Source organism: Spermophilus citellus, assembly GCF_964194105.1.
Source record: "Spermophilus citellus genome assembly, chromosome: 1".
NCBI classification, from domain to species: Eukaryota; Metazoa; Chordata; class Mammalia; order Rodentia; family Sciuridae; genus Spermophilus; species Spermophilus citellus.
This window is the reverse complement of record NC_138182.1, coordinates 218158163-218170523: the sequence shown is the minus strand read 5'-3', so window position 1 is coordinate 218170523 and position 12361 is coordinate 218158163. Positions and strand designations below refer to the sequence as shown.

Genomic DNA, 12361 nt, shown 5'->3' with positions numbered 1-12361 from the left:
AAGGAAACAAATTACATATAGGGGAAAACCAATTAAGATAACTGTAGATATTTCAATCCACACTCTGAAAGCTAGAAGATGCTGGAACAACATACATCAAGCTCTGAAAGAAAGAAAATAGATGCCAATCTAGAATCTTATATCTAGCAGAATTATATTTGTATTTGAAGATGAAATAAAAACCTTCCATGATAAACAAAAGTTAAAAGAATTTACAGCAAGAAAATCAAGACTACAAAACTTTCTTGACAAAAAGAAATTCATGAGAAGGAAATGAAAAACAACAATGAAAATCAGCAAAGGGAGGTATTACACTAATCAAAGGAGAAACCAAGTCAAGTTAAATACAAAAATGGCTGGGAATATAAGTAATGACTCAATAATAATCTTGAATGTTAATGGAATAAACTCACCAATAAAAAGACATAGGCTATCAGATTGGATTTAAATAAAAACCTAACAGTATGCTGCCTCCAGGAGACTCAGCTTTTATGGAAATACATACACAGACTGAAGGTCAAAGTTTGGGGAAAATCATATCATTCAAATGGACTGTTGAAGTTAGTAGGGGTTTCCATCCTCATATCAAATAAAGTGGACTTCAAGCTACAGTTAATCAAAAGGGATAAAGAAGGACATTTCATACTGCTCAGGGGAGTCATACACCAACAAGACTTAACAATAATAAATATAAATGCCCCCAAAATGGAGCATATATGTTCATCAAACAAATTCTTCTCAAGTTCAAGAGTCAAATTGACCACAACACAATAATTCTAAGTGACTTGAACACACTTCTCTCACCACTGGATAGATCTTCCAAACAGGAGCTGAAAAAAGAAACTATAGAACTCAATAATACAATCAATAACTTAGACTTAACTGACATATAGAGAATATTTCATCCTTCAATGATAGAATACACTTTTTTCTTAACAGCACATAGATCCTTCTGTAAATTGGTCATATACTTTGTCACAAAGCAACTCTTAGCAAATATAAAAAAGTAGACTACCCTGAATTCTATCCAATCATAATGGAATGAAATTATAAATCAATGAAAAATGAGAAATAAAAACTACCCTAACACCTGGAAACTAAATAATATGCTACTGAATGAACAATGGGTTACAGAAGACATCAAGGAGGAGATTAAAAAAAAATTTAGAAGTGAATGACAACACAGATACAACATATCAAAATCTCTGGGACACTAAGAAGGAAGTTCTAAGAGGAAAGTTCATTGCATTGGTTTCATTCCTTAAAAGAAAAAAAAAGTCAACAAATAAATGATTTAACATTACATCTCAAAACACTAGAAAAAGAAAAACAAATCAAGATCAAAAGCAGTAGAAGGAAGAAAATAATTAAAATTAGAGCTGAAATAAATGAAATCAAAACAAAAGAAACAATTGAAAATTGACAGAACAAAAATTGATTCTTTAAAAAAATAAATAAAATTGGTAGACCCTTAGCTACACTAATGAACAGAAAGAGAGAGAAAACTCAAATTATTAACATGCATGATGAAAAACATAATATCCCAACAGACACTACAGAAATACAGAAGATAATTAGAAATTATTTTGAAAACTTGTACCCCAATAAAATAGAAAATATTGAAAGCATTGACAGATTTCATCAGTCATATGATTTTCCTAAATTTAATCAGGATGATATACACAATTCAAACAGGCCAATATCAAATGACAAAATAGAAGATGCCATCAGAAGCCTACCAATCAAGAAGAGTCCAGGACCAAATGGATACACAGCCAAGTTTTACAAGACCTTTAAAGAAGAACTAATACCAATATTCTTCCATTTATTTCAGCACTAATCATTAGGGTACATAAAGAACCTAAAAAGCTAATCAGTAACAAAACAAATAACCCAATCAATAAATGGGCCAAGGAACTGAACAGACACCTCTCAGAAGATGATATATAGTCAATCAACAAATATATGAAAAAATGTTTATCATCTCTTGTAATTAGAGAAATGCAAATCAAAACTATTCTAAGATTTCATCTCATCTCACTCCAGTCAGAATGACAGCTACTAAGAGTACAACAACAATAAGTGTTTTGGCGAGGATGTGGTGAAAAAAAGTACACTCATACACTGCTGGTGGGACTGCAAATTGGTGCAACCAATAGGGAAAACAGTATGGAGATTTCTTGGAAAATTGGGAATGGAACCACCATTTGACCCAGTTATCCCTCTCCTTGGTCTACACCCAAAGGTCTTAAAAACAGCATACTACAGGAACATAGTTATATCAGTGTTTATAGCAGCACAATTCACAATAGCTAAACTCTGGAACCAACCTAGATGCCCCTCAATAGATGAATGAATAAAAAAGTGGCATATATGCACAATGGAATATTACTTAGCAATAAAAGAGAATAAAATCATGGCATTTGCAGGTAAATGGATGCAGTTGGAGAAGATAATGCTAAGTGAAGTGAGCCAATCTGAAAAAAACCAAAAGCCAAATGTTTTCTCTGATATAAGGAAGCTGATTCATAGTGAGGTGGGGGGGGGAGCATGGGAGGAATAGATAAGCTCTAGATAGTGCAGAGGGGTGGGAGTGAATGGGACAGGGTATGGGGTTTGAAAGGATGGTGGAATGTGATGGACATTATTATCAAAAGTACATGTATACAAACACGAATTGGTGTGAATATACTTTGCATACAACCAGAGATATGAAACACACACACACACACACACACACACACATTAATGTTCATGCTATCTGATAGATACTGCTTAATATAATTCATGTTGGAGATACAGTCTAAAATTATATATAAAGATGACTAATACAATTCCCACAAGTTTTATGTTGTAAAAAATCTAATTTAAATTTTCTTATGTTGAAGTTTTTCCCACCTTTCCCATGCTAAGTAATGTGTATTTGTTTTCTTTCATTGTACATTTTATTATTTTTACTTTAATGACTAAATGCTTTTAAATGAATTATGAAGGTCAGACATCTTTCTAATTTTGATTTTTGTCCTAATATTTTCTACCAATTTCAAAGTTATATTTTCCTCAGTCATTTTGTACTGTCTTCTCTATCTAAGTAGTTCCTAAATGTCTGGACATGGACTTTATTTCTTATTATAATTTAGAACAATTGCTGTAGAGGGTTGTTTTGCATGTCCTCATGTTCTACAGATTTAAGAACACAGAAAATCCTTCAGAGTTCAATAAAATTAATGTGTTTCTAAAGGGGCAGAGTAGATAACATATTATAATTTTAAAATAATTAATTACCTGGCTAATCATTGAAAATTTGAATGATAATTACCATCATTTAATGATTATTCTTATAGGATAATGCAATGAATAATGTATAGAACATTATTTTCTAAATATCTTTTATTAGGTATAGAAGAGAGCAAGGTCTAGAGAATAAGTTTTATACAGAGTTAATTATAGAAAAATAAAAAATACCTTCACAGATAAATAGCATGTAATTTAATGAGTATTATTAAGAGTCATGTCTAAAAAAGTAATTTTTTTCTGAAGTTTAAATATAATACTTCAGAATTTGATCTTAAGATTTTGTAAAGGCCTAGAGTATGTGGCATAAATGTTATGTTACATCTTTCTTTCAAAAAAGATATTTAACACATTTTATGAGGAAAGCCACTGTAAATTCTGTATTAAATCAGATAAATGATGGCATTTGACATTGTATCCTCTTGTTGTCAACAACCCAGACCAGCAATGTCCAAGTTATTAGCTTTTAAGTCCCAATGGGGAGTTTTAAGATTACTGTATTGATTAATGTAGGTTAGATCATTTATTGTCTGTATTTAGGACCCTAGATTTTCCCTTCTACAAATTGAAAAGCCATTGTCTACAAAAAAATATGAGAAAAAAGAGACTCAATATAAACACACAGAACATAGCTTAAACTTCTCAGATGGACTATATTTTTTACATTTTCACTTTTTTACCATCCTTATTTAATTTATTTATGTGTCTTGTGTGTATTTGAAATAGTACCATGATTCCAAACATACTAAAGTGTTGAAAGGTGTGAACTTCCTTTACCTTTTCTTATTATGACCACTTCCTGCTTATCCTTTCATGGGAAAACACACACACACACACACACACACACACACACACACACACACACAGTTCCCTAGTCTTTAGTTTGTCCTTTTGTTTCTTTATATAGAAATAAACAGTACTGATTATTTTGATAAGTGATACTAGTTTTTTCTCTTTTTCAATATTTTGTAATTAGAAACAATGCTGCAATGCAAAAGCAAGTTGTATTTTAATGTTGATGAATATTTAGGGTAGATTCATATAAGAGTTGCTAAAACAAAAGTAAATGCACATGTGTTTTTAACATTGTGTTGTCAAATTCCATTCATAAATTTCTAACAATCTATATTTCCACTGGCTTAAAAGGCTTAGTCCCAGCTATTTGCTGAGAAAGCATTTTGTTATAGATATTCAATTTTCCAACGCAATAAATAAGAAATGTAATTTGAGCTGAAAGAAAGATGGTGGTATAGAGATATTGCTTTCCTGGCTGTTCAATGGTGTGAAACCAAGAAAAGCAGACAGGCAGATTTTCAGCCAGGTGGGTGAAAGAACAAAAACTAGGGGGAACCTTACTGGAATTGAATACTGGACACTCAAAACAGACTGCGGACTCAAGGGATTGAATATAATGAAATAAGAAGAAATGCCTTGGCAGTGACTGAAGGCACAAGGCAAAACAGTTCCTCCATGAATGCAATAAAGTGATAAGGGAACTAAAGGAACCCACATATGCAGGGAGACTAAGGAGTGTCTGGGTACTGAGACTTTAAAGATCAAAGACAGTTCCTGACTAAATAGTAAGGTGCACTGCACAATATCTTTTTACTGGAAAGAAACCACACTTCTCCTGGTGGCAAGCAGAGGACAGAGGAAGGAATCATTTTGCAGCTGTGGTGCAGAGGTCAACAGCCAATGGAGCCTGTTTCTGAAGACCCAAGTCTGGCCTGAAAACCAAGTCAGACCAATGCATGCTGGACAACACAGCGTACCTAAGTGACCAGGAGAAAATCAAGCATGGACAGAGTTTTACACAGGGGAATATGGTCATGGAAACCCACCTGGATCTTCTGTTCCCATTTTTAAATCTGGCTGCTTCATGACTGGGCAAGAGAGAAGCTTCTGACTGCAAATTCAAAAGGGTGAGTTCTGTAGAGATTGACACTGGATAATGAATCCAAAACTAGGAATTGGGGGATTCACCCTTGACTTTAGTGGGCTAAGAATTGACTCCTCTACCATGAGAGTGGAACCCAAAGGACATCCCTGGGGTGTAGTCTACCAACTTGGACCAGCAATTGCTGGCCATGGAGGCGCACTGATTTAAAATCTTCAGACCAATTGGCATTCAGAAAAGACCCTGGAGCATGCACAAACCTAAACCCTGCCACTAGGAATTCTGTTTCTAAGATTAACCCTCTCACACAAGCAACCCCACCCTGAGGATGGAACAAACATTACACTTCAAACCTAACACTATGGAAAAGGGAAATTGAAAAAAATTTCTGACTTCAACAGAAACAATTCTTTAGCTAACTTTTTATCAAGATTTTTTTCCCCACTCTCATATTTCTACCATTTTTGAAAGCAATAATTTTTAGGCATATAATTATTGAGGACTAGGATTTCTGATTAATATATTTTAGTTTTGTTTTATATTCTGTTATTTTTACTTTTTTCTATTTTTAATTTTTAAAATTTTTATTTTATATAATTTTTTCCTCTCACTTATCTCTTCCCCTGATTCTCTCTCTTTTATCCTGCTAATGGCAAACCTCTATTTTTTCCTCTTTCACTCTTTAATTTTTTACTTCTTTAGTCTCTGCTCCTTTCTCATAATCATCATATCCTACATCACTTCTGTTCTCACCTTGTCCAACACTTGAAACTATAAACCCTTTTGCAAACTTACTTTTTAAAATTGTATATAATAACTGAAAATATCATATTTGTTTATTACAACAAAATCATAGGTGTCTTAGCAGGAGACAATTTGTTTAAAGCTTTACATTGCTTACATTGGTTACTGTTATTATTTGTCTCCCCCTTAAAAGCAAGGTATTGGATTTCTTCAGGGACACTATAAGTCTATAGGCTAAAAAAGGTATTTCCTCAGATCCATAGTGCTAGATTAATAGAAATATCAAAAAGGAAGGAAAAGAATTACCTCAAACAAACCAACATGCTCCAATAATAGAATACATTGACACCACAGTGGAAGAAATGTCAGAGAAGGAGTTCAGAATGTACATAGTTAAACTGACTCATGAGGCAAAGAATGTTGTAAGGAGTGAAATCAGAGAGAAACTACAGGAGGTGAAGTATCACTTCAATAAAGAGATAAATATTCTAAAAAGAAATCAAACAGAAATACTCAAAATGAAGGAATCAATAAACCAAATGGAAAATTCAATGAAAAGCACGACCAACAGACTAGACCACTAGGAAGGCAGAGTTTCAGGCAATGAAGACAAAATATATAATCTTAAAAATAAAGTTGATCATGGAGAAAATATATTAAAAGACTATGAACAGAACTTCTGAGAAATATGGGTTAACATGAAAAGACTAAAGTTAAAACCTAGAGACGAGACACAAAGATACAAACCGTAAGAATGCACAATCTTTTCCATGAGATAGTTTCAGAAAATTTCCCAAACCCAAACAAGAAAATGGAAAATCAAACACAGGAAGCTTAAGGGACCCCAAATATACAAAATCACAACAGAACTACACTAAGGAATATTATTATGAAAATTCCTAACATAATTATTAAGGATATAATTTTAAAGACTGCCAGAGGAAAATATCAGATTATATTTAGAAGGAAACCAAATCAGATCTCAGCTCATTTCTCTACCCAGACCATCAAAGTTAGGAGGTCCTGGAATAACATACCAAACTCTGAAAGAAAATGGCTGCCAACCAAATTAGAGATCAATGATAAAATTATAAATAGTAGCTAATGTTTCACCTGGAGACTAAATGAGGCACTATTGAATGACCAATGGATAGCAGAAGAAATCAGGAAAATAAAAAAAAATACTTGAGGTAAATGAGAATAGGAATACAATATACTGAAATCTCTGGGACCACTACAAAGACAGACCTAAGAGGAAAGTTAATTGCATTGAGCTCAGTTATTACAAGTATAGAAAAACACCAAATAAACAACCTAACATTACATCTCAAAGCCCTACAAAAAGAAAAAAAAAATCAACACCAAAAGCAGAAGACAGGATATAATTAAAATTAGAGCTGAAAGCAATGAAATGGAAACCAAAGAAACAATTCAAAAAATCAACTGAACAAAAAGTTGGTTCTTGAAAAAAATTTTAAAAAGTTGATAAACACTTAGCCACACTAACAAAAAGAAAGAAAACTCCAATTACTAAAATTCATGATGAAAAAGAAAAATCATGATGGATAGTACTGAAATACAGATGATAATTAGAAACTCTTTTGAAAATTTATACTCTAATGAAATAGAAAATGGTGAAGACATAAAAAAATTATCTAGAGACATAAATCAACCCAAACTTATTAAGGAAGACATAGAAAAATTAAACATATCAATTTCAAGCAATGAAATTGAAGACATCACCAAAAGACTACCAACAAAGAAAAGCTCAGAACCAGACAGATTCTTAACTGAATGCTACCAGACATTCAAAGAAGAACTAACATCAATCCTCCTCAAATTATCCCGTAAAATAGAAAATGAGGAAACCCTACCAAACTCATTCTAGTATCATCCTGATACCAAAACCAGACAAAGACATGTCAAAGAAAGAAAACTTCAGACCAATATCCCTTGTGAACATAGAGGCAAAAATTCTTAATACTGGCACATCACATATAAAAACATATTTAAAGATATTACACCATGATCAAGTGGTGTTCATTCCAGGATTGCAAGGGTAGTTTAACACAGAAATAAAAAAATGTAATTCATCACATCAATAAACTTAAAGAGTCACATGATTATCTCAATAGATGCAGAAAAAGCATTGGATAACATACAACATCTATTCATGCTTAAAACATTGGTAAAACTAGGTATAGTAGGATTATAATTCAACATTGTAAAAACTATATATGCTAAACCTAAGGCCAACATCATTCTAAATGGAGAAAAATTGAAAACAATCCTTCTAAAAACTGGAAAAAAACAAAGATGTCCTCTTTCACCACTTCTATTCAACATTGTCCTTGAAATTCTAGCCAACACAACACAATTTAATTTCTGAATTAAAGGGATACAAATAAGGAAAGAAGAACTCAAATTATCACTATCTGATAATGACATGATTCTATATGTAGAAGACATACAAAACTGCATCAGAAAACTTTTGGAGCTCCTAAAGGAATACAGCAAAATAGTAGGATATAAAATTAACATCCATAAATCATTTGCGCTCTTCTACATCTGTGATGAATCTACTGAAAAAGAAATTAGAAAAACTGAGCATGCTACAGGGATACTGCCATATCGATGTTCATAGCAGCACAATTCACAATAGCTAGACTGTGGAACCAACCCAGATGCCCTTCAATAGATGAAGAGATTAAAAAATGTGGCATCTATACACAATGGAGTACTATGCAGCAATAAAAAATGACAAAATCATAGAATTTGCAGGGAAATGGATGGCACTAGAGCAGATTATGCTTAGTGAAGCTAGCCAATCCCTAAAAAATAAATACCAAATGTCTTCTTTGATATAATGAGAGCAACTATGAACAGAGCAGGGAGGAAGAGCAGGAAGAAAAGATTAACATTAAACAGAGACATGAGATGGGAGGGAAAGGGAGAGAAAAGGGAAATTGCATGGAAATGAAGGGAGACTCTCATTGCTATACAAAATTACATATAAGAGGTTGTGAGGGGAATGGGAAAATAAACAAGGAGAGAAATGAATTACAGTAGATGGGGTAGAGAGAGAAGATGGGAGGGGAGGGGAGGGGGGGATAGTAGGGGATAGGAAAGGTAGCAGAATACAACAATTACTAATAGGGCATTATGTAAAATTGTGGATGTGTAACCGACGTGATTCTGCAATCTGCATTTGGGGTAAAATTGGGGGTTCATAACCCACTTCAATCTAATGTATGAAATATGTCAAGAGCTTTGTAATGTTGTGAACAACCAATAAAAAAAAAATTTAAAAAAAAGAAAAACTACTCCATTCACAATATCCTCAAAAAAAAAAAAAATACTGAGAGTCAAACAAATGAGGTGAAAGAATTCTACAATGAAATCCACAGAACACTAAAGAAAGAAATTGAAGAAGATCTTAAAAGATGGAAAGATCTCTCATGCACTTGGATAGGCAGAATTAACATCTTCAAAATGACCATACTACCAAAAACGCTATGCAAATTAATGGTATACCTAGTAAAATCCCAGTGACATTCTTTATAGAACTGGAAAAAGAAATCATGAAATTTATTTGTAAAAATATGATACACAGAATAGCCAAGGCAGTACTTCACAAGAAAAGTGAAGCAGGAGGCATCACACCACCAGAACTTAAAAATATACTACAGAGCTACAATAACAAAAATGACATGATATTGGCACCTGAATAGACATGCAGACCAATGGTACATAATAAAGGACACAGATACAAACCCACATAAATACAGTTATCTCATACTAGACAAAGGCACCAAAAACATACAATGGAGAAAAGAGCTTCTTTAACAAGTGGTGCTGGGAAAACTGAAAATCCATATGTAGCAAAATGAAGCTAAACCACTCTCTCACCATGCAAAAAACTTAACTCAAAGTGGATTACAGACTTAGGCTTTAGACCAGAGACCCTGGGCCTACTAGGCCCAAGTCTATATCATGTGAGCTTAGTAAATGACTTCCTTAACAAGACTCTTAAAGTGCAAGAATTAAAATCAGGAATCAACAAATGGGATAGAATCAAACTGAAAACCTTCTCACACCAAGGGAAACAATCAAGAATGTGAAGAGAGAGCCTATATAATATGATAAAATCTTTGCTATCTTACCTCAGATAGAGCATATATCTCCAGGATAAAAGAACACACACACACACACACACACACACACACACACACACATCAGCAAAAATCCCCAAACAACCCAATGAACAAATGGGCAAAAGAACTGAAGAGGAACTTCACAGAATAAGAAATACAATTGGTCAACAAATAGATGAAAAAAGTATTCAACATCACTAGCAGTTAAAAATAATGCAAATTTAAACTACACCGAGATTTCATCTCACCTCAGTCAGAATGGCAATTATCAGGAATATAAGTAACAATGTTGCCGAGGATGTGGGGGAAAAGGTACACTCATACATTGCTTGTAGAACTGAAAATTAGTATGATCACTCTGGAAAGCAGTATGGAGATTCCTCAGAAAACTTGAAATGGAACTACCATTTGACCAGCTATCCCACTCCTCCATTTATACCCAAAGGACTGAAAATCAGCATTCTCTATTAATGCAGCACATCAATATTTATAGCACCTGAATTCACAATAGTAAACTATGGAACCAACCTAGGTGCCCTTCAACAGATAAATCAATAAAGAAAATATGGTAGGTATACACAATGAAATACTACTTAGCCATAAAGAGAAATGAAATTATGGCATTTGCTGGTAAACGGTTGGAACTGGAGGCTATCATGCTAAGTGAAATAAGCCAATCCAAAAAACCAAGGCTGATATGTGGATGCTAACTCACAATAAGGGGAGAGGGTAGGGAAACATAGAAGTACTTTAGATTAGACAAAGGGGAATGAGCAGAAGGGAGGGAGAATGAGACTAGGAAAGACAGTCTTATGAATTATACATTACTTTCTCATGAATCAGACATTACTTTCTTATGTGCATATATGATTACACTACCAGTAAAATTCTATATCATGTGCAGCCAGAGAAAATGAAAAGTTATACTCCATATATGTATAATATGATGTCATTCATACTGTCATGTATAAATAATAAGAACTAATACATCCGCGCGCAATATGAGAAGCTGGCCGCCAAGAACATGCAGAATGCCGAAGAGTGGTTCAAGAGTCGCTTCACGGTGCTGACCGAGAGCGCAGCCAAGAACACCGACGCGGTGCGCGCTGCCAAGGACGAGGTGTCTGAGAGCCGTCGCTTGCTCAAGGCCAAGACCCTGGAGATCGAAGCGTGCAGGGGTATGAACGAAGCCCTTGAGAAGCAGCTGCAGGAGCTAGAGGACAAGCAGAACGCCGACATCAGTGCTATGCAGGACACAATCAACAAATTAGAAAACGAACTGAGAACCACCAAGAGCGAAATGGCCCGCTACCTAAAAGAATACCAAGATCTCCTCAACGTGAAGATGGCTTTGGACATTGAGATTGCAGCTTACAGGAAACTCTTGGAAGGCGAGGAGACCCGGCTCAGTTTCACCAGCGTGGGCAGCTTAACCAGCGGCTACTCCCAAAGCTCCCAAGTCTTTGGCCGATCTGCCTATGGAGGTCTGCAGACCAGCTCCTACTTGATGTCCGCCCGCTCCTTCCCCTCTTACTACACCAGCCACGTCCAGGAAGAGCAGATTGAGGTGGAGGAGACCATCGAGGCTGCCAAAGCCGAGGAAGCCAAGGACGAGCCGCCCTCTGAAGGGGAAGCTGAAGAGGAGGAGAAGGAAAAGGAAGAGGGTGAGGAAGAGGAGGGAGCTGAAGAGGAAGAAGCTGCCAAGGAAGAATCTGAAGAAGCTAAAGAGGAAGAAGAAGGAGGAGGTGAAGGTGAAGAAGGAGAAGAAACCAAAGAAGCTGAAGAGGAGGAGAAGAAAGAAGTAGGTGCTGGGGAGGAGCAAGCAACCAAGAAGAAAGATTGAGCCCCCTTTCCCTCATTATTCCAGGAAAATTTTTCCCGAAATCAGGTCAACCTCATCACCAACCAACCAGTTGAGTTCCAGACCCCATATGAATTAAGAAGTCAATATACGTATAATTCTGAGATGACTTAGGTTGGACATTCAATGTTGTGCTATGAATTTTCTCCTTATGCAGAGTATCCGTTTGCTTGCAGAGTGGCTTTCTGGCTTGCTACCAGCCTGTGCATGGTCCACGCTTATGAGTTCAGGATCTATGGCAATGTGAATCATTCAGATGTTTACAATAAAATCACAACACGAATAAATGAATTCACTAATGTCAATGTTAAACTTTATGGAAAAATAGTCCTTTGAACCTTTGGTGGTTAGAAATTAAAGACCTTGAGTTATGTGCAATAAATAGTAAATAAAGTTACATTGAATGACAAA

The 12361-nt window shown here is 34.9% G+C and overlaps 1 protein-coding gene across 1 annotated transcript; it reads left to right on the top strand.

Annotated features, from left to right (window-relative positions):
• Window positions 1-11074: 11074 nt before the first annotated feature.
• LOC308656110 (neurofilament light polypeptide-like) lies at window positions 11075-11932 on the top strand (the record flags this gene model as incomplete). Its single annotated transcript, XM_081306809.1, has 1 exon — window positions 11075-11932. A coding segment is annotated over one exon (858 nt), but the record flags the coding sequence as incomplete, so codon positions are not given.
• Between the last annotated feature and the right edge of the window lie 429 nt (window positions 11933-12361).